The sequence below is a fragment of the Pectinophora gossypiella genome, chromosome 6, assembly GCF_024362695.1.
Source record: "Pectinophora gossypiella chromosome 6, ilPecGoss1.1, whole genome shotgun sequence".
NCBI lineage: Eukaryota > Metazoa > Arthropoda > Insecta > Lepidoptera > Gelechiidae > Pectinophora > Pectinophora gossypiella.
Genome location: NC_065409.1, coordinates 6,573,359 through 6,596,854, shown reverse-complemented (window position 1 = coordinate 6,596,854; position 23,496 = coordinate 6,573,359). Strand labels below are relative to the sequence as shown.

Genomic DNA, 23,496 nt, shown 5'->3' with positions numbered 1-23,496 from the left:
TGCATAGAATTATTTTGACTTGTCAATTAGTTCCAAAATTCGAATTACTCAAATTAAAGAATTGTGCCCTCTTCGTTTGACATAATGGACTATACAGTGTTTCTCATCTCCACCTTAAGACTTTAATATGAAGCGTGGCTGCAAGTTGTACCGTTTTTAAATGTTAGTTTAATCAATATATATCAGATATGATTTTCAGGCTTGTGTATGTCAAATGAAAATGTAAGCATACTATAATTATAGGTAGCGTCGCGTGTTAGTTTCTCTTTTACAGTTTGAGTAGGTAGTACTATAAAAACTATGTTCACGTCGCTTAATCAGCTTGTGAAAAAATTAAAGCAAGTTTACTAAATATTTTTCACCTATTTTTAACACAATTTACTTGCTAATGCAATGTTTTAAAGAGTGCATTTGTAAACCAGCAGAAGTTTACTTTTTTTTCTGCAAAGTTAAGTATGTTGGAATATTCTGTGACGTATTTTAAAATAGAAATGGAAATTTCGAATTTGTTTAGAATTTTTTTTAAGACAGAATTAGAATTCATGTTTTGATCTTATATTATGATTATCATGTTCTCAGCGGTGAAATAAAACATAGTGAGGAAACCGACATTCCCAAGAAATGCATTTTCGGAGGTATGTGACCTACACTGTATTGGGCTGGTTTTCCCATCGCGGGTTGGAAGGTCAGACAGGCAGTCGCTTCTGTAAAAAACACTGGACCTGTCAAATGTTCAGGTTAGGTAAATCCTGTGAAAAACGGGATAATGCTAGGCAGATGATGTAACATTAGCTTAAAAAACCACACGTAACAAGGGATATGTAGGGTTTATGTAGTTTTCAATAACTAATTAACTGTTCGTGTCGGAAACCCCACGTTTGGTCACGTGATAAACACGTGTTCTATTCGTTTAATACAAATAGCACGTTAATATTAAATAAGCAATCATTATTTAATTAAATCAATCGTTTTATAAAGCCACTTATAAAAGTAATTTTACCTTAAAGGTCACTTGTGTTTGTGTATTGATTGATGTTCAAAGATAGAAGGTGTACTTTTTGTGACTTAGGGGACATCTCGTCCCAGGCTTAAACTGGGCCCAGGGACGAGTTTGCCCTTTTCTAATTTGATAGTGGGTAACTGGGCCCACTATGATTCAGTTGTTGGGACGATTACACCATTGACTTTACCTGATACTCAGAAACAAATTATAATCTTACGTTATTAAAAAATCTAGCATAACATAACAGTAACATAACACGCCTGTAATCCAAAAGGTATAGGCAAAGGTGTAAGTATCGTAATATGCACCCACTCCTAGCCAGCTATGATAAAGTCCCATACAATAGGGGGCAATGGAATTCAAACTCATAAAGAATTCGTTATTATGAACTATTGTGAGACAGAAGCCTTTAGCAGCTTAGCGATAGACCTGAAACCAGAGTTGCTGTGGTTGGTAATTCACCTCACGAAGTACCCGAACCGGGATTCGAACCGGCTTGGAACTACGATGAAAAATCCGAGCAGTTTACAAACAATAACGTCCAATTGAATGGTACCGGAAAATTATTTTTGTACTCGCGTACAAAAAAGTATATTGCACAAAAAGTATTGAATTTTTTTTTACCAAATTGAAATCGTAACACATTCGGTATTCGTCGAAAATGGGAGTGGGATGGAACGTAGAAACAATCGGACGAGATATATCGACATGACTAAACTTAGCCGACCGTATTTTTAATAATCACTTTGAATGGACGTTTAGCAAATCTATGAGGTAAACGGAAAACTTCGCGACGAGATCGATACTTGAAAAAACGGAAGGCATGTGAACTAATCTGTAAATAAGAAAAACACGGAAGACATGGGCACCTAATGCCGTATACGGCAAATCTACAATAAGTCAAGTAAAAAGAAACTGGTTTTATTTTCTGGTTAGAAGGTCAGACAACAGTTGCTTTTCTAAATTCAAATTCAAAAATATCTTCTATTTTATTTTCAAAAATATAGGTAACATAGTTACACTTTCAATCGTCATTTTTTACATAACGAACGTCTCAACCGCCTAAAATTATTACAGATTCTCACAACCTGTATAGCCGGGAAAAGAAGCTGCAAGAAAAGCACCGGCACAAAAGATCTTTTTTCAAAAAAAAAAACTGTTATACAATTATATTTCGTGATTTTGCTGCCTAATATAAAAAAAAACCGTACATCTATAACTTCAGGTTAGGAAGCTCACTGGTGTCAGTTTTGTGTATATTTCCATAATAATTGTGACAGTCATTAAAATGATTTGAAACGCTCGTCTCCTGGTGTCATTATTTCGTCGTTTTATTCGACATCCATATGAAAAGTAAGAGTGATAATACCCCAACACCCATATAGCTGATCAGATTAATTCATGAGCTAATCCCTATACTGTCGGTTGCATATTATATACACAAAGACACGTATTGACTTCTGGGGTGGTTAGAAACAAATGTTATGAAATAACTTTTCCAAAAATTGTTTTTATGTGCAATTTTCGTTAACGAATTTGGTTTGACCATTAATAGACGGCGACATGGCACCTAACCTAACCTATCATGTTAGTCTAACAGAAAGCTCGGTTAGACGTGGTTCATCACAATGTACCTTAGACTGAAGTAGGGTTAATTGGGAATACGATAAGTTATAGGTGTTAGTTTGGTTATGTTAAGTTATGAAAAAAAAAGTTTATTTTCTGAGAAAGTACAAATGATGTGTTTCTGATTTTATGTGATTGCGCGCTGTTACCAGCTAATCACGTCTCTTGTCTGACACGACTTCCATAGTATCATACACCACTTTAATGCACACTAATGTGTGGACATCTTGTTCACTAAACCAAAGGTTCAGCATTCGTTTCCCAGTCAGTTATCGCGAAACAGCATTTCAAAAAGATGTAAAATAAAAATATTAGATTGAGATTGGACATTAATCTTTGTTTCGGTTACATATTACAACACCGAAACTTAAAATTCCTACGCAAAATTGTCGATGTTCAAAACGTCGAAACTCAAAATATCGATTATAACATCGCAATCTAGAATATCGAAAGCTTATTATTGCCGACTGTTTGATTTGTCGACAGCCAAATGACCTTTGGTCAATATTATTATATATTCTAGTTTGAACTTTCGAAATTTTAAGCAATCAACTTTTAGGTGCTTATTAGATTTTTTGTACTTCAAATATTGATTGTCGGTATTTTAATCTATTCGATATTTTAAGTTGTAATATGTAAACTTTGTTTTGTTTCGTATTGTGGAGTACACTATGGGATTAATAGAAAATCTCTTTTTGTCATGTACTATGCGCAGAGGAGATTATACGTAACGAATAAATCCCGTTGATAAATGGAATTCTAAATAATATAGTTTTTGCTAATGTAAGTGGTATTGCCGTGAATTAATATTGTACGAGTACAGAGACGAATCAATACAGGGAAATGGCGTCATTTTAGGCTACTACCATTTCAGAGGGAGCACATTCAATTTCACTTTTTTCGTGAAAAATTGGCATGCCCGAACTCAGGCTTAAAAATTTTGATACTTTTCAAGCCTTAAAAAACACTATTAAAAGGATACATCGATCTTAAAAGAAAATTATTACATATTTTTACCTCTGAAACTCAGTCAATTTTTAACTTGCAGCCAATCTATTTTCACTCTCATCTTTTATGAGAGCAAACTATATTTCTGCGCGAGCGATGAATTAAATAAATCAGGGACGCACCAAGTGTCAGAACGCGTGTACCATAAGTGCTCTTTAATGGGACGTAAAAACATAAACGGTAGATTATTTCGTGCATACAATGACAATGTGTTCCCGGATAAAGTTTGTACTTATTACACATGTTTTTAGCGACAGAATATGCCTGTGTTTTGTACTAACCTTTCCCATATTTGTATAAGTAATAAGGTTTTTATTAAATACTAGTTGCGTCGTTGTTACTCGCAAAGGAATTGCTCAATCATACTGACTATCAACCTAAAGCGTCCTCATATCATATGTAGCTTTCCTTAGCGTATTGAATAAAATATCCGCGCTATCTGAGTGGATTACAATATGTAAACAGCTTGTGGTATCAAGCATTAAGTTCTCAGTACATACACTCTCTGATATTTCCTTTACCGGTTCCCAAATTGAAATTCCTATTTCGTTCATAGCGCTCTATACGGATTAGCCGTTATATTTCGAGTTTGTTTTTCCATAAGCAAATTCTGCATGTTATTGTTCAATATCGCTGTTTGCGCCTGTATTTGCGTTAGACTTAAAATTTGAATTGTTTTTTGATTACTTCCTGTGTGTTTTATCACTGAAAGCGCTTTGTTCCGTTTTAACGGCGAACACAATGATATTGGTTATATAAGTTTATAACTGTTGAAACGTGTAAGGAGTTTCGTAGTAAGTAGCAGTGTAGAATTCATAAATAGAGCGGGCATAGTGCGTGCGCAGTGTAAATAAGATGGATATTATCTCGGGCTCCCGAGAAAGTTTGGAGGCACGAAATATTCCACGATTTATTATGAGCTGGCGCGAACTCCGTCACTCTTGCGTCAGCGCACGTCACGCCGCCCGCCGCCGGCTCCGGCAGCCGCGCCCGCGCCGCCCGCGTCACCCGCTCCGCGTGACTCTGCTCATGCCAATCGCATGATACCTACTCCAATCAATTTGCTATTAATGGTCTATGCCTAGGCGCTCGTCACACGCTTCACTGCTACAAATAAATGCAGCTCTACCAATCCGTCCTTGCATATCGTCAATCAATTTGAATCAACTTTCATCATCGCAATATGTTCGTGTACGAGCACATATTTGCCTACTTAGTTTACTGTAGTTCCGACCCCGAGGTCACATTGTTGAAGGGAAATTTAGAAGAATGTTATCCGATTTAAACTAATCAAAATGTTATTCAAAACTTATAAATTAGTTTGGCAGTTCAAAGGTTTCATAAAACTTTGGCAACAATTTAAATAGCCGCTGGAGCTTTCCGTGTGGTATGTTTAAATGTTACATGGCGAGTTTTGTGGTCCATTGAAAATACTAATGTACACGAGTGAAAATAGAGAAATCTTTTGAAATAAGAGCGTCGTCTTTTGATTGTTATGGTTCATTCAAATTTGTTTTTAACGTCTCATGCGTCAAAGCGGTGCGGTAGCCTAGTTGGCCGCGTTGCTTGCGATTTTGCGATTTTGTAATTTCTAAAACTGATCAATACGATATTTTACTCCAAAGACTAGGTACGTATTCACCGTAAAAAAATATTGCTATCAGCTTGTGAAATATTCGAACAGCGCAAATTACAATTTAGCCGGGATCATTGTAATCTTTTAGTATAAACATCATCTATTTTACGGATTGACGTGGCTGTAATAAATCTAAGAGATACTACTTTTTAATAGCCGGGAGTAGTTCATTGGGCGGGCTTTGGCTCTGTTGTTGCTAGGATTGACTGTAGAGTTAAAATAATAATATTAAAAATAAATTCTAATGAGGCTAAACTGGCGCTAAACGCGGCGAAAATATTTTAAGGAAAACTAGTCAGGTGACGAGATAAGAATTAATGAGGTCGTTAAAAAAGTCAGATCATGAATAAAGATAGATGCGCCACCCATGAGGACACTATATCTCTTGAAAAAGTGGTCGTTCACTTCTTAGTCATTATTATAGTCACAGAAGTATTCGTTGCTTCATTTTTGTGCCTGCCAAATTTATTTACTTCCTCCACAAGCAGTCAATTTACTTTTATTTACTTATATTTTATTTTCTGTACCTGAGCATAGAGCTTCCTGTAGACTAAAGACAATACAGAATATACTGGATTGAGATATGTGTGAAAGTGTCACAGTTAGAGCAGAACATGCGTTAATGTCTCGAATCTTTTAGTATTAATGATTATCGCTACGTTTAAGAATTATAGATTCATTTTACTTAATAATGTAGTTTCTGAGATTCGCGGTCCATTCCAGCAATTTTTGACTTTGTTTATGTTATTCATATTTCAGTTTAGCAACTATTATTCGATTGTAAGACATTTCTATGATGAGCCAGTTTATAACGGATGCTCACGCTTGACAGTCATCAAAGCCGTGATTCCGCGCCACGTGCGCCTGTCATCATGACACCATACAGATTTATAGCGTCGTGTGAGACGCGAACGAATCATCTACTTTCGCCACGTACCATTACCATACATTTAAGGATATTAGAAACTTTTATTTAAAGTATTTCGGGTGTGTTCCAGCGGCTCAGATGCGTCTCATTATGTCGTAGGGAGTGTGATAAATGAGCGTATTGGAAAACGCCTTGGCACGCCTCTCGCGTCACGATGACGGGATATAAATGAGTTTTATATTGTCTGTTCGCACCTAAGCCTATCTCGCAGCTCGCTTTGATAACTGATCAGGAACACAACGACCGTCTAAATGTCCACTTGTTTCATTCATTTTGCGACAGGACCAACTTAGACGACTAGTTGAAATGTTTGGCTGCCAGCCAAAGCAGTAGATTAACGCGATTGTTTTTTCTTATTTTCAGGTAAATCGCTGAAAGGGATCTCAGGGGGCGAGTGGAAGCTGTTCAAGATTCGTGGTCGCGCCACGGCTCTACGTGACTCCTGCCGCGCGCTTTAAAATTAGAAATATGTACTCGCGCACTCGTAGGGACGAACATGTCTATTTTAACTTAAAATAACATACAGTTAATCGTTTTTTATGGAACTGCTGAGTTTTTTGTAATAAACAGTAGCTAGAGCTGTAGCATTTTTATTTAGCCACGTATTTATAAACAACGCGACCTCATGAATAAAGTTAATGGTAATCTTACTTTACTTAAAATAATAATGCAGCAAGCAAAATGAACCGTAAATGTAAAATATGGTTTATTCTATTGGAAATGTTATTATACTTAGAGGTATGTTCAGTTCTATTAATAATCGTTGTTTTTGTTTTGAGGTAAATATACGTAAATACACTGTTTGGAGATAAGCTATCAAGAAGTACGTAATCTCTTAGGTTCTTATCACACTAGGACATGGTTGCGCCACCAGCGGGAAATTACTCGAGATTCGATGGCTGGATACAAATTGGTTGCGCCACCAGGTGAGGTACCCTTTACACAACTGCTTATTACATGTCGTTAGTGACGCAATCGTGGTGACGCCACCGTGGTATCTTAGTCTTGTTGTCTTATGCTGTACTTATTTAGAATTTTATCTGAATAATACGCACAACCTTATAAATTATTAACTAGATTGATCTATGCTAGTGTGTACTTAATAAAGCAACAGAACCAAATAAAGTAACACGCATCGATATTGGCTGACACTTAAATTCTCGTACAAACTCGCAGAATGACGTAACCGACACAGACAAAGTTAAACTAATACAATTAGTAACATCAAACTGCAGAGTACGCACCACAAAAGCAGGGTAAGTAAACGCAGTCAGACATCCACTTAGGCGACTATTGCCAAACTCCAATATAACGTACCGTCGACGTCGGCTGAAGTGGTTTTGGCAAGCAGTCGGGCCAGCGTCTGCTCCCGGCTCAACTTAATCACGCCGCACCTTAACCGGGCTTAAGGCACGAGCCGAGCAAAACTCGTAATGAGATGGAACCGATGAGCGCCGCCTTAACATCGTTTTACGTGCTCAAGCACTGTTAATTGCTCGATCCCCACCCTGCCTGCATTTTCATAGAATGTAAGCAAATTCCGCGTACTACACGTTTTTGAAGCTTCTTTGAACGCTGAAATTTTGCGAAATATCGTGAACCGTCATGTCTGGCTTGTAGAAAAGTTGAAACAGTAATTAAGTTGTTGGAAATGTTATGTTGAGAGTTGTTAAGTCATTAACTTGGGTGAGCGTTTGATACCGCAGTGGGTATTGATTGGAATATTGGAACGTGGTATAAAGCAGGGGGTAATTTGCGAGTGGTAGAGTCACGTAGCGTGTTGCGCTTTCTGTCGAACGGCGATCAACAGGCGTCGAAATTTGAAAATTACCACCCATTCGAAGCAATAAATTTGTTGAGCTGTCGCTGGCAAGTGGCGACGATTCGCGATTGTAGATTGATTCGTTGATTGAAGAGCACCATTCGTTCCAGCCTGTACCGGCACAGTCTTAATTGCCTTCGGAGATTGCAGTATTGAAGTTACCTATACTGTTTGTTTAGGTCGATAGTCGAGCTGATAGATTGAGTTTTGTACCTAAAGTAAGCTACACTAGTTTCTGCAGTTGCGTTAAGTAATGTTAGATTTTTCTTGCAAGTTGTCATGAAAATAAAAATAGTAGTCATTCATTCATTACAGACCTATCCTATTCTTTTAGCCGTTTCTAAAGTTTGGAAATAAATAAATTGTTAGTAAGTCAGTTTCTAGAAGAACATTATTGCCAATATGATGGCTTATTCCGCGAAGACTTCAAAGTCGTGATGCTATCGATTGCGTCTCGATTTCATCTTATCTCAAGTCTAGTTTTCTATAAGAAACATTATATCCTATCAAATAGATTCTTTATAAGCAAACGTCACAAGTTCCTTATTGTGAGTTTCATGAGGATTTTTCGTTTACCGCTTGATAATTTTACATTAAGTTACGAGATGACGTGTTTATCAGATGATCACAGGTACTTAGTAGCTCAAAATAAACAATTCTTTGCTCTTTGAAAACTAATTTTAACTTTGCTGAAGCGTTGTTCATCTACACTGTTGGATTTCGTTCCCATAAATATAATCTTCATGACTTGATCTTCTTGTGATGATCGATTCTTTACCTACATAATGAATATGTGTTTATAAAGATACATACAATAATTTGATACCTATGACTAGCTTACTAAGATATTATGTAATATCATTGATAGTGCATTTTAACATACAAATTATTTATTTACACCATAAACAAAACAGTTACAATAAAGAAATAGACTAATCAAAAATTAAATGAAGAATTAAGAAGATTTACAAACAAAACAAAGATAAATTCTACAAAACTAAAAATAAATCAAAGTACATAATTATTCTTTTCCACAGTGGACTGAATAGACAGTGAAAATAAACACTTATAAAAAAATCTGTCTTTGCGTGCAGGTCAAAATACTTATGCATAACAGGAAACAGGCCCTTAACCGTACAACATGCATAATTTAATTACATACACTTCATTATTTCGCGGTAAAGACAAAAAAAGTATAAAACTAGTGAAGGCAAGCATTGAAGAACCGCGCCGTGAGCAAGTGGCCGCCGTTGATGTCATTCACTACTCGATGGCTCTTCATAATTCTTTGACAGATACACGTCTACCCTCTAATGCGGTTAGCTTGCAGACGCATCGTGTAGAGCCTTTAGAACGTAAAAGTGAAGTGAACTTGCTACTCGTACAATAGTTATTAATTTCGCTGCTTTAATGAAGTTTTTGATGTAGGTAGTAGGTTCCTTGTAAAATAATACAGATCACTTTTGTCTTGATGTTTAAGAGACGTTTAGGGTTAAATCAAGGATCAGTGACTACAGCGCTGCCACTTGGAAGTCAAAGTTCATTAACCCTTGTGATTAAATTCTAATGAACACTGTATTTTGAAATATTCCTAATTTCAACAACTCACTCTACATGTGAGTTGTTGAAATTAGGAAGTAAGAATTTCACTCTACATGTAATTAGAAATTGTATTGATAGATTATTGCCTTATTGAACAAAATTGGAATAAAGCAAATATAACGTCAATACTTAGATACGAAAAAGACACGCCAGTAATGTTTAATGTGGTGAGCAGAGCCACGAGTAATAAAGACAACTTGCAGACATTTGAGAACGTAACAAATTATTCGAAACCCGAAACTCTAGGATCTTAGACAAATTTTATCTCAATAATGTTTAACGATTAACGATTCTTTTAGCAAGAAAGTCATAACAGCAAGATGGAAAAAGAGAAAAATAAGAAGATATTTTTTCCACTTAGCAACTTATCAAATTGTGTTTTAAAACGTCAAAGTAACGCGGCCATTGCGTGACTGGGCCACATCAATTGGGTGTATACCTATTGTTTGCTTTTCTTTCTGGGTTCTGTGGGCTAAACTTAAAAAATGGAAGCCGTAATATGCGGTTGTTGCATACGGTGCCCATTGACCCTGTAATTTGTGAACCGTTTCAATTAAAGTCCTTTCACTATGTGGGAGTTCTAGCAATTTGTTATGTTTTTCAAATTTGTTGGTTACAACAAAGACGTCTGCTGCAACAATTCTGTTTGTGACGGTAATTTCACTGTTTTGTGTCGATTCGTCATTTCCATGACAATGCACTGATAGCTTTGTAGTTTGGTACGATAATTCATGTTCGTTTGTACCCATTATTAAAAACTAATAGGCAGCACGATTGTGGTGTAAGTTCGGTTTTTAAACGTTCATGATAAATTATCAAAGAAAAATATATATTTTTCTGATTTTTAATGAAAATACCATCTGAAATAGCGGGTCTTTGTAGGTAGGTATAGTTTTTAGAAATGAATAACTTAACAAACTAATCATAACAAAAACTAAAAAAAGTATTTCGATGAAATTCAATCATTTTACCTTACAACTGGATGTCGTTTTTTTTTGTAAGTAATGTATTTTTTTGTTCATAAAAAATGATGGAACCCTCACAAGTAATTTCCACATAAAAGTACCTATGCAATACAGTTCATCAGCTGTACTTGACCCAGTGGTCCTCGCGGGTCGCTCGTCCTTTCGCCCTCAATGGCCCTCCACGTTCCGTGGTTTGTCTCGAGCGTCTACAAGTGCGCCTAATTCACTCTTCGGTACAACAGCTATTCGAAACATTCCCCTTGCCGCTCTCGTAGAGATTTCCATTTGTATCAAATACAAAATAACAAGTTTTTATTTTGAACTCCGCGTTTGAGAATGATTGTTGAATGCTGATTTATTGTTGGTTTGTCGTTATGTCAGTCCTAGACTTTTTATGTTAAAAATAATAATGTAGTTTTTTTTTAAATACTAAATATTGTTACAATAATCCTTATTAGGTTCGGCTCTATATGACATTAACGTCATTTACAATTACTCACTTACCTGGCTATTCTTATCGCTATCTTTTCAATCTTTTCAGGTATTTCTACAAAAAAATTGGGCCGAAAGGTATTTTATCAAGGGCGTAGATTAGAAGAAACATTTGAATATGGAAATCTGTAAAATACTAGCTTAGGATATGGAAATAAAAGTCTTTATTTATTGTGTAGTGATAACTGTTGATTTACTTCTAGCTAAAATGTGTTTACCTTAAGCTGTATTTTAATAAGATAGGTCTAGTAGAAAAGTATTTTCTTATATTCTGGTCATAGCGTAACCAAAGAATCGAGATGCGATTTTTTATAACATTTTTGTCCCGGACTCTATACACTAGGTATATCAACGTCTCCAGACAATCGAAAGCACTTAACAGGGATATAATATCGTATCTAATTTATAAGTGACATACACTAACTTCGAATATATATCGGTTATAATTCAGCTCAAATGTGGCTCAATATAATTTATCGTCTAACAACTCATAGATTTATGAACTTATATAATAAGGATTAAATTAAAACTGTGCAAATTTTGCTATCTGCCGATATTCATACGCGTCTCGTTTCTCTAATAAAGAAACTAATCGGTAGACGAATGGCTATCATTTGTCAAGATTATATTTAATCCGCTGGAGAATTAGATAGAATTAAAAACTCAACATTGATATTGGACTCAATGGAAGGTTGAACGGTTCCCAACTATGATTACTTTGTGGAACTATCGCAGCTATAACTCAGAGCTACTGCGCGACGCAGATAATGAAAACTGCACTCGGGATGTACTTTACTAAATTGGAATTATTTTCGCCAGTAACTCATTTTCTGTTCAAGACCTTAACGTAAGTACTTTTTAGCACAGACAATATAGGAATTTCACTTGGGTTGTTTGTGTCCTTAACATTCAACTTTGTATCCCACTAGGGTTTTTTAGTCATGATAGAGAGTAAATGCAAACAATTATATTGAATAAAGCAGGATTAGTTACAAAATTACATAGCAGGCTCACGTTTGACCACAATTTCACCTGATTGTAAGTGACGTCTTTGTGAGACTGTCCTTTGTTTGGTGAGGACTGAAAGGCTTGAATCACCTGATTGTCCGAAAAATTAAGATGATTCCGTGCTTCGGAGGGCACGTTAAGCCGTTGGTCCCGGCTATTAGCCGTAAAAACACCTCCACCAACCCGCATTGGAGCAGCGTGGTGGAGTATGCTCCATACCCCCTCCGGTTGATTGAAGGGAGGCCTGTGCCCAGCAGTGGGACGTATATAGGCTGTTTATGTTATGTATGTAAGTAACGTTGTAGTCTAGGGTGGATCTCGCTTACGTAGCAAATGCCTATACCGATGCTACTACTACTACACTACGATGATACTATGCTTAGACCGATTTATAGACTTACCTACTTAATATAATTATATAGATTTAGAGTAGACTAGAGTACCTACGTTAGATACTAGGTTGACATTAACGCGTGTCCCATTGGCCTCTCACCCCGTCTCCGAACCGCTCATTGCATAACTCCAAATAAAATAACATTGCCACCAATTTGTTTTGTTACAAACTCATTTAAATTTCAATGCAATCGCTAGTTAATTAAAGATCAAACACGCCACGCTTTCAATCTTTTAATTTGTAAATGGTAATTTGTTTTATTAATTTGCACCGAGAGTTACGGAGTTGCTTATTGCGTAATATTTTCGTAAAAGGACAAATTTAATAAAGTGGCCGTCAACGTTGAATAATTCAGGCGGGGAGTCGGGCAAGATACATTATTTATGATGATGATATGTCGTAGGTAACATACGTCTATCTTTGGCTGCGGTTTTGCATCTCGAGCACGTCGGCGCTATATTGAGAGGGAAGTAGGTTCGCAACTCGCTTCTCATGGGAACTTTGATGTAAGTCCAGTCTTCCTGTTGTGCTATTATGCACTCCTGGTTCCATCAAAGGATTCTGATGTTGCGCGCATTTCTCTATAATTAAATTCGTGGCCCCTCGCTCGGGTAATGATATCAGTTAAAATTATTCGTTGTTTATAGATACATTATAACTATATGCACATTGCGAGTGTATCTACTTTAATAAGGGATTTCTCTATAGCATATATGCAATGTTTTTCCTTTGATTTTTTTTATTACCTACCTACAAAGACATTTTATAAATAGTTTAAGTAGCCTTCGTTGTGAGAATACCTAAATATCAGAACATTTTATGCGATGTTCACAAGCTATCGCATATTCTAAACTACGAAGCACCGTAGATTATGACATCGCATCGCTACAGAAATACGTCGAATGTAGAACATTTTATTACACTTATTTTCCCGATTTTATGTCGTTACTAAACGAGATTCTTGTTTAATTTTCGAACGTGTTCTAATATAGTATCCGCCATAGATCTGTTCATTATTTCCTTTTATTAAATTCTCATCGTTTAATTGGACTGACATATTCTTTTTAAAAATACATTCTAATTAGTGATATGATATTCTTTTGGATGAACTAGCGGCACGCTATGAGAGCCGTTTTGGCGTAATAAAGTTCAGCAATTTGCTTCGTCAATAATAAATTAATACGTGATGATCACAATAAAGTATTTACAGCAATTTGCTACTTTAACGTAGTTATTAATTAATACGAAATTTGATTAGTGGGATAAACGTCAGTGTAAAGGTACGCCGTTTATATCAAATACGGTCACGAGCATTAATATTTATACACTTTGGTACCATGTCACATTAACTTTTTTGACAAATTGAACTGTAAGTCTCACTAAATGTCAAATATGTTAGTGCGACAGAGTCCTAAGGTGGGTACATTATATTGCACATGACTGTACAAAGCAAAACAAATTACATTTTTTGAACGAGATTTAATCTAGAAGGTTCTATTTTACTTGGTAATAATATATGACATTTGGTCGAAGCGACATTGCCATCAATCCAGTCTGCCACACATGAAACGTCTGGGGGTAGCAAACCAGAACTGCAATGAGACAGTAACGAGACAGAACAGTAAAAAGTTTTCCCTCTCAAGACATGAGTCTTGTTAAACTTGTAGCTGAGTAAGGAAACTGATCGCAGTCTAAACGCTGCAGCCATTTGTCTAGATTTTAGTTGTTATTAGAACAAAACTTGCTATGATGTTTGTAGTTTATTGTGTCGTAACGGCGGAATTTTGTGCTTGTATTGCACAAAACTTTACGATGTAACGATTCCTGTTGTATTCTTCCGCATAGATAAACGCACAGGGATTGCATCTTTACAGACAGCATTAGGTATTGGTGATATTTCACCATATCACACGAAAGTTGTTGTATTTTCTAAGACTTTATATCTGAACCTAACCAAGTCTTAATCAAGCATATCAAGGCAAAACCTTATAAGCACATTCCTGTCATTAATAAGTAGGCATGTGAAATTATATCTAAGACACAACCACAAGTGAATGCCCCTTTATATGGAAATGAAATATGAAATACAATTTCGTTTCTTCGCACAGTCGTATGTATTGTAAACCCATAAAATTAATATTAGTTAAAGCAAGATGCTAGTGCAGAGATTTTACGAACCACATTAGCACAAACGGGTCGTTATTTAGTTGCATTGATATCATAACAAGGCACAACGCTGATTGGAAGCATATGCGCGTGCGCATCGAAATGACCTTTCAGTTCGGTATTAAACGATCCTACGCTGCGTTCATTGCGAGTGATGTTTATTAATAGTGAAGGTAACTACGAGATATTATGTGTTGGACGTATATTCTAATTACTATTTATTGATGTCAACACAATAATTGCTGAAATTAAGTACTTATAGCAAGCGCGAATGAAAGTACTCATCAACAATATTAACAATTACTAAGTAGTTCGAGTTTCAAAAAAATGGTGTAGTACGTATGTATGTAAAATATATTCATGTTTAGATAAAGACATAACTGCACCTTTAACTTGCATTGTATGTGCAGAAATTGGTACTTGTCAAGCTTTACGGTTTTGTGACTTGAATAATACTTACATGTATAATTAAAAAGGCATCTGCTCATTCCTTACAGCATTAAGTACTTACTTGATAAAGAAACTAACGATATTTTCCTAAAGCACCTACATTAAGCAAATACCCGGATTACAGCAATCAAACTAACAACCCTGTCGATAATATTACAAAACGTTTCGCTGTAGGTAAAGGATACTAAAAATAGTTTATTACCCTCATAGACTGACGATAATTCTCGATATTGTGAACGACAGCGACCTATTACTTATTACTAAGGCCCACTACATGTTCCAAGAAATTGCGATCAAAGGAAATGCCAATATAAAGTCAAAGTATATTCTTCGTCGTACCATATTTACTTATTGAGGACACAATAGCTGTCGTGTGCTTGTTGGCTGAAACTTTTTATTCAAAATATTAATGTACCCGGTATTATTGACATCTTACCAAATACTGAGGGGAGATTTCTTTCACTTTATCAAGTGGAATTTTCCGCCGCAAAATTCGTGTTTTTTTTTAAATTATTTTGACTAAGTACTATACTTTTGCGATGGAAATTTTCACTTGATATTAACTCAGAATAATGAGCTGAATCGTCTCCCTCAGTATTCTTTACGATGTCACTTACACCCCATAAAAGTACTTACAGGTAGCCATATAAATATAATATGTACATATGGGTGTTAGCCATAGCACCATAAAAAACTGAGGGGGATGTTTCAGACCATGATTCTGAGTTCATTACAAGTGGAATTTACTCTCGGAAAATTCATGACTTTTTTGTGTTTTTTTTAAATTATTATCAGTTCCATATTTTTGCGAAGGAAAATTCCGCTTGATATCAATCCAGGATCAAGGTCTGAATCAACCATCAAAGTTATCGTGATGATGTCACTAAATCTACAATTAGCCACATCAAAAATATTAAAAAAATTTCGGCGAACAAGCAATCTGTTTTTGGCGTTTACTTCGTTTCCGATTTCCATCCTGAAGTATCCACAAAGTAACAATATTAGCCCACCCTTCTTGACTCATTATGATAATTTAATTAATAATTTATTACGGTTGAAAGATTGCTTCTATGCTGTTCTGGGAGCATATAAAAAACATAGAACACGTTCAGCTGCTTTTCTTCCCGGGCATGTCGTAAAAACCGACAGAGGGATTGTGTCCTCTAACATGATGGACTAATGTTATGGGCGATAAGCTGATCCCTTATCACCATAAGGTTCATCATATCCATCTTTGGACTTCGTATCAACAGTGGCTGCAAGTTGTCTTTGATTACTTGTGGCTCTGCCCACCCCATTAGGGATTACGGGCGTGAGTTTATGTATGTATGTTGAAAGATTGAGACAAAATTGTCAGTAGTACATTTAAAAAGAAGAATGCCGAAGCGACTAAGGAAGTTGGTATCGCAAAAAACTTAATATCACTAGTTCATGATGTGGAAAATTCGTGATTTTAATCATGTGTAATTAAACACGTAATCATTATTCCTGGGATTAAAAGTTTTAAATAGTACGAAAGGTATGATGTCAAATTTTGCAATACTGTCTTTTAACATTGTATAGAGTATTATGTTTTCTGTGATTCTTAACATAGATGTTAGGCACAATTAAAATTAATTTACAAGTTTGACGCAGCAAAACGTAGGAGTGACGCATTTGTGTGACATCAAGATATATGATCTGTATGTACGTTACGTACGTTGTCTTACGTAGTTATCTTTAGCTATAAATAATAAACGCCGAGGACGTTTCGTTTCGAGTCCAATTCGAAATTACGAAGTTTGAATTAATAAATCATGGAAAGAATATGGACAGTTGAAAAACGTAGATATTGTTTCCTTTACGTTATCATCAACCGGGTGAGAGCCTTCAGCGCTCCCCATTTGTCCGGCCAAGTAGTTAATGCCATCTGCGGCAAATCTACAATAAGTCACGTCAAAAAAAAATGGAATGGAAGGAATCAAGAATAATTGTAAATGTGAATTCTATAAAACATATAAATAGCCTATATACTTCTAACTGTTTAGGATCGGCCTCGCTTCAATCAACCAATTTGGAGTATACCTACTCCAGCGTTGGTAGAGGTGTTTGTGGCTAATAGTCCGGGATCAACGGCTTAACGTGCACATTACTATTTCGGACAATCAGGTGATTTGGTCTGCAATGCCCTAGCCTATTTCTATAAATAATACATTGTTTTAAGTTTACGCGGTTATTATCATAATTAAAACACATAATAACGGGTTCTTACCGCGTTTAAAATAGGGATATGAGGATCCCGAACGCGGTAAAACGCGGGTTTTAAGCGCGGTAAGAACCCCGTTATTATGTGTTCTATAAATAATGTCACAATACTTACTGTTAGTGCAGTTTTTACTATTACATTTGGCTCGACCTTTATAAGCAGCGATACGTCTTACCACTTAGTAGTGTGGGTTTAGTTCATCTTGCGATAAATGTACCTCTGACTACCCCACTTGTGAAAATTATAGTCACAAGCTTATGTTATATTACTTACTGTTAAAATTCTGTTGTAGTGATAATTGGGATTAGGTATAGTTTGAAGAAGGAGATTGTACGTATTTATGTTTTTAATATTGATTCGATTAGGAGGCATTGTATCGGATACGGCGCAACTGATCATCGTTTTTAAATAAATATTTTCTTAGAGTAATAAAAAGGTAAGTAATATAAGTAGATAAGGTAGGTAGGTAGGTAGTAGGTAGTAGGTAAGGTAAGTAGTAGTAATATTCTCAAAAAAGTAATAAAAGTCGAAACAATATGCTCAAACCGGAACTGCAGAGTTCATTCTGATGATTATTTCATTCGCTTCACCGAGATAAATTACGGCTTTCGCTAAAAGTAATCGTTCTAATTGTAATATCTCAATCGACCTCTACCATTGCGAATTGCTTTGATACGACGCGCATCAACGATTTATCTTTTCGACTTGTTTGCAATGGTCAATCGTTTGTTAAATGAACAGCAAGCTAATAATCGCTAATCAGAATTCTCAACTCTAGATTCAATCTAAAATCTTTTAGCTAAAATTAAGTAATAATTGCTGATTATCTGCAATGGGAATTTATTTTCTTAGAAAAGCGTCTGTAGTCCGCTTAGGTAATATTAAGATATAAAATAATATCAATGCACTTTATTTATTCGTAGTCAACGGATGAAGTAAAAATCCTAAGAGAGCTATAAATATACAATAATAATTGTAGGTATAGCAGGTAATAGACATTCCATTTAAAATAAACAGATCTTAAAAAGTAAACAGTTCATTAAATCAATCTCGAAATAATGTTCCGGTGGATTCAGTTTCAGTTAATGTAACTGTCATTCAGGGCCTTTATAATGGATAATAGCGATCGATGTGCGGCGCAGTTATAATAAACCTATGCGTCTTTCACTATGAACGCGACGGTATCAAAGTGAATACATAAATATGAGGTGAATAATGACGTTGACAATTTAATTATGTCGCACTAGGGCTGCTAAACATGAATATTTCCTGACAACATTCTCAACGACAACTAAACTTTCGAGTAGGGACGTGCAGCTAACTGCCTAAAACACTGTCAAATTAAAAGTATTGCAGCGGTTTTAATGTGAAATGGTCACAATGCTGCGGTGAACGTTGAAACGTTACGTAATTAACAATAGAGCAATTATGTTCGGGCAACGCAGCGCCGACCAAAAACGAATGGCATTCGCGGAGGGAGCGCTCCACCGCGCGTTCCGCACCACCGGCAGACAATGCATTTCGCTGATTTCGCTGACGCCGTTTTTGCTGATTCTACCTTTTCCCTCAGTATCGAACAGTCACAACGAAAATTTCATAGAAATAGCGCAGCTGTTTCACTCTCAAGTGCATGCGAATATTGATTCCCTTTTAGTCCAATATGCAGATGGAAAGTTGCTAAATGATAAAACGCAACGTAGCATTGTCGATAAACGGTTTCCATTCGAATTGGATAAAATCATTATAGTTTATTGGACCATAGAAAATGACGGTGGAGTACTGTGGCGGCGTGGCGCGGCCAGCGTCCTGTGTTTACCCGGCGATTAGACTAGGCTATTCCATTATTATTTCACGCAGCCCGACACAAATGGCTCATGTAGTTGACGTTACGCAAACACTCTTAAATTTGAACTAGCGTGTCATTACATTAGTAAATAATAGCCTGATAGTGACTGTTATTACGTTCTATTTTATTATTATTGTTACGATTATGAGTCTATACTTACTGTGCCGCTGTGTATCACAGGTTCTTTATTTGTTGCAGTTATTTTCAACGATTCCTTTTGTAAGTTACACGTGGACTGTTTAATGTTATATACACTCGTAACCTTGGTTTTTTTAGTTGCTATTTCGTGACTTAGTGTTTATGAACTTTATATACTTACTTAAATAAACAGGAGATAAATTAAGATTACTTAATGTGAAATCTGAGCGTTAAAATAATTTACGAACTAATATTTAGAACACAAAAAAATATATTTAATTTGTAAGTATTATATAAATATTGTCTTGACAAGTTTACTTCATGACCTGACAACGATAGTTCGAGCAATTAAACTAAAGCGCACGTTTATTTAACAAATGCTCTCAAAATTATGGAGTCTAGGACAGCTTTTAGGGCCGCTTGTAAAACATAATGACGTTCCATTTTGTACACAAGTAACTTGGTGAATAAAGATGTGTCGCATAGTGTTAGACTAAATGTGTCACTATGAGCGAGAAGCGGGTGAGAATATGTAGAAGAGAAAAAAAAAGATATAATACAGCGACAAGCGATTATTTTCTCGTCGAAATTAATTGGTAAGTACCTACTTTACCTTACCTATATACCTTACTTACATACTTACATACACTTACTTACTACCTTACCTTGCTGTTACTTTATTTACATAATATATACGGCAATCCCTAATAGGGCGGGCAGTAGACAAGTAATTACCACTTTCAGCCACTTTTGATGTGAAGGTACCTAGCTAATTTACAGAGATCAAATTTGTATCTACCATTAGCATAGAATAAGGAATAATACGTACTAGATATAGAACGGGAACAGACTCTCCGCTCCCCACGAGGCTTTGAGCTACGTTTACCTCAACCCCCTCAGTCTTACTTTAGTCTTCAATCGTATGGGCGCGCGGGCGTCAGACGTCACACACATAGATGCGCGTGTACGATAACGCCAATGTGTAGTGTTTGTGTAAAACATGTTTTTTTTGTATGAAGTGTCCGGGGTGTCCTATTAGCTCTAGTTATTGATGTCATTTGACAACATTTATATGCTTTATGGATAAATGAATGTTCGTTAACATAGTGTATCTATCATTTTTTGTTCTGCCTGTCATTATTTATTTACATTTCTCGTTGGGGTAGGTAGAGACCACGAAATTCCATCCTCCAAGCATCTCTTTCGCAATTCGTGAAAGTGGACCCTGACACACCACTTTCACGAGTTGAGAAAGAGATGCTTAGAGATGTCCGAACCATGACCACGTCCGAACATGGCTGTAGAGTAACTGAATGAAAGTAGATTTACTAATAAGATTATAAGATGCGAACATACCGCAATAAAATCCAGGATGTTTTGAGGAAAGGTCAGGTCAAGAGTACTTATTCTACTTTATAATTTATGAGTACTTATTTTACTTATTCTAGGTCAAGTTACTATAAACCGGCTTACAAGATTTTGACGAGGGTGGAAGGCTCCAAAGTGGTGTCATTATTTACACATTGTGTTTTTATTTATTTATAGTGAAAACCATGTAACCATCTTTTTGAAAAACCATAATTCTGATATGATTTTCAATAACAAAACATCGAATGAATAAAAAAATAAAAAAAAAATAAACAAGTTTTGTTTCAATCCAGGTCAAAGTTAGTGGTCTCAATTTTTACCCAGAATGAAATTACTTAATTAAAATAAATCGAAGTTTTATTGAAGATAACCCCATCGGAATATTATTTTTTTAAAATACACTTACGGGGCTTTCACTATAAGACAACGATTTGCAAATATTTGTAATTGAGGGTAGAAGAACACAAGCTGTCATGCGCCAGTTTGTCCGGTTACGTCGCGCGCTCAACCCGGGATGTTGAGCGAATATTACTATGTGTGGTCGCACAACCTACTTGTGGAAGATCCGTGTTGACTAATCGGAATACCCATACAGAGAACTAAAAAAAACGGAATGTGTGCTGACAAAATAAGGAGCACGCGCCGGGACAGATGCAGGCAAACCGTAGCGCTCAACCCAAAGGTAAGCGTTTCAGTCATCCTATATTCCCCCGCTTTAGATAAGTATAGGTACTTACTTACACTATCTATTTTTGATATACAGGTATTAGTGACACCGTAATGAAAGAAAATTAGAACGTCTAGTTGATTGTACTAAAAACGATTGTAGATGTTTTTCTTGTCGGATATTTTAAATATTTGTGCGCCGCAATGTAAATCGAAAAATGGGAACAGTTGGGCGCTGCTCGATTTACGATGATGGTATTTAATAATTTGTCATTGGCTCTGATTCCTGTAGACACCTCCTAATTTTATTTTAAGTCATACCTGTCGTTTTCTTATCCGCCGAAAAAGAAAGGGACGGATGATTGACATCTATTAATTTAAAATGGCGCATCCCGGGCGCATCTCATGGGCATCTCTCTAGTATGGAACCCGTTTAACGTATGTTGTCAACTTAATACCCGATCAAGGGTTATTTTCCAATGTAAAATTTTGGGACAGGTTTAAATTTCTGCCTAAAATTGATGTGTGTTTTATAAATTTTATGCTTGCCGATTACCCGCGTTCCTTTCCTTTTCAGCGGATGAGAAAATGACTTGGATTAGGTGGTATGCACTGGAATCACCACTATTATTATTACTTTAAATTTAGGTTCTGTGTAGCACAATATTATGCTATTTACTATTTTCAAATAGTAAAAAAAAACGAATTCAGTAATTTTCATGGTCAGGAAATTCCTATTGAGATCCACTGAAAATCTTGGTATGATTCATCCCCCTAAGTTTTCGTTACACGAGATGAAATAAATAACAATGGTATAGTACGAAAAAAAATCTATGACTAGGTTTAACTTGTGTATAAAACGAGTGAGAACATAATGGGTAGCTGTGCACTATTATGGGGCGGGTCAGGTGATGCTTTTTAAAAAACAATTTTTGTTCGCTAAAAAATATTGGATTAAAATTATACAGAGGTGTAGACGCGGATCGAATCTCAAACCCTGATGTTTTTTGAATCGTGATGAAACTTGATGGTTTCGGAGTCCTATTCCATTGTTGTAGATCACATACAAATACGTACATATACTTATAGGCTGCTTACATTAGAGCATCGCCGTTCGCTTTATCGCCGACACTGGCGCGAGTGCGTAATGTGGTAAAAGTGTTCGCGAATGACAGTATGAGTTACTGGGTGCTGTGAATAATGAACAAGCAGAGCAGTTAGCATCCACTACAAACTACTGCTACTAATGAAAATATATGCACAGTTTATGTTTCACTTTTATGTTGAAAAAGCTAGTTAGACGTTTTCATAGTTTCGAAGTGGAATGGCAAGAGAATTGTTAAGTTTGGTGAGATGAGGGAGTGTTTTTTTTTATGTTTTGCGACTTAATAGATAAATAAAATAATAATATAAATGTTTATCTTTCACAAAGACACAAAATTCGTTAATTTAATAAAGACCAATTCCTAGGTTTGTCTGTCGGAGTGGACTATTAAACAGGCACTATACTAATAACGACTGAGTATCTGTCTTAGCACGTTGATCGTCCCCAAAAATATTTTGACTTGTAAGTTCCGCATATTACTTAAATTTTTATACGTCCTGTTAAAAATTATAATAATAAATGTATTCTAAACACTTCACAATATCTATTGAGTGCTATAGGAAGTAAAACATATCTCTTACTATCACAAAAATTAGAACGTTCAATGGCCGCGTTCAGGGGTCTGAACAAGTGGCCAAGGTAATATAAACCTTCAGTCACTTCAGCCTTCAAACAGGTGGACAGTAAGTCGCATTCATCAAACATACTGTAATACAAACCTTTGCTAAGACACCCGGGATCCAAATGGAGCACCCGCCCTTAGTGCGTACCTGGTAGTTTCTTAGTGATCCATGTATGGGTCACGAATGTATGGAGCTAGTCCGTCATGACCCGTATATGGATCACTGAACTGTCAACGTTTTAAATCTCAGTCTCTGATAGAAATTCCCTGCGATAGTTTAACGTTCATTATAGAGGAATCCGTGATAGCCCAGTTCGGAGAACGCGTGACTTACATTGTAGTGTCACAGGTTCGAACACCAGCTCGAGCTCTAAACCACTGAATTGGAATGTACGAGTTTGAATTC

The 23,496-nt window shown here is 36.0% G+C and overlaps 2 protein-coding genes across 8 annotated transcripts in view; both read left to right on the top strand.

Annotated features, from left to right (window-relative positions):
* The window catches only part of LOC126367463 (uncharacterized), an 85,370-nt gene extending 78,590 nt beyond the window's left edge, over window positions 1–6,780 (top strand). For both annotated transcript variants that reach the window (XR_007566493.1, XM_050010976.1), the window contains exon 11: window positions 6,565–6,780. Coding sequence is in view for 1 of the 2 variants with exons in the window: in XM_050010976.1 (XP_049866933.1) it covers window positions 6,565–6,576 (12 nt within the window). In the remaining variant the exon portion in view is untranslated. The remainder of the gene's footprint in view (window positions 1–6,564) is intronic.
* Window positions 1–23,496, top strand: part of LOC126367486 (RNA-binding protein Musashi homolog Rbp6) — a 516,475-nt gene that overhangs the window by 68,027 nt on the left and 424,952 nt on the right. The window lies entirely within an intron of this gene.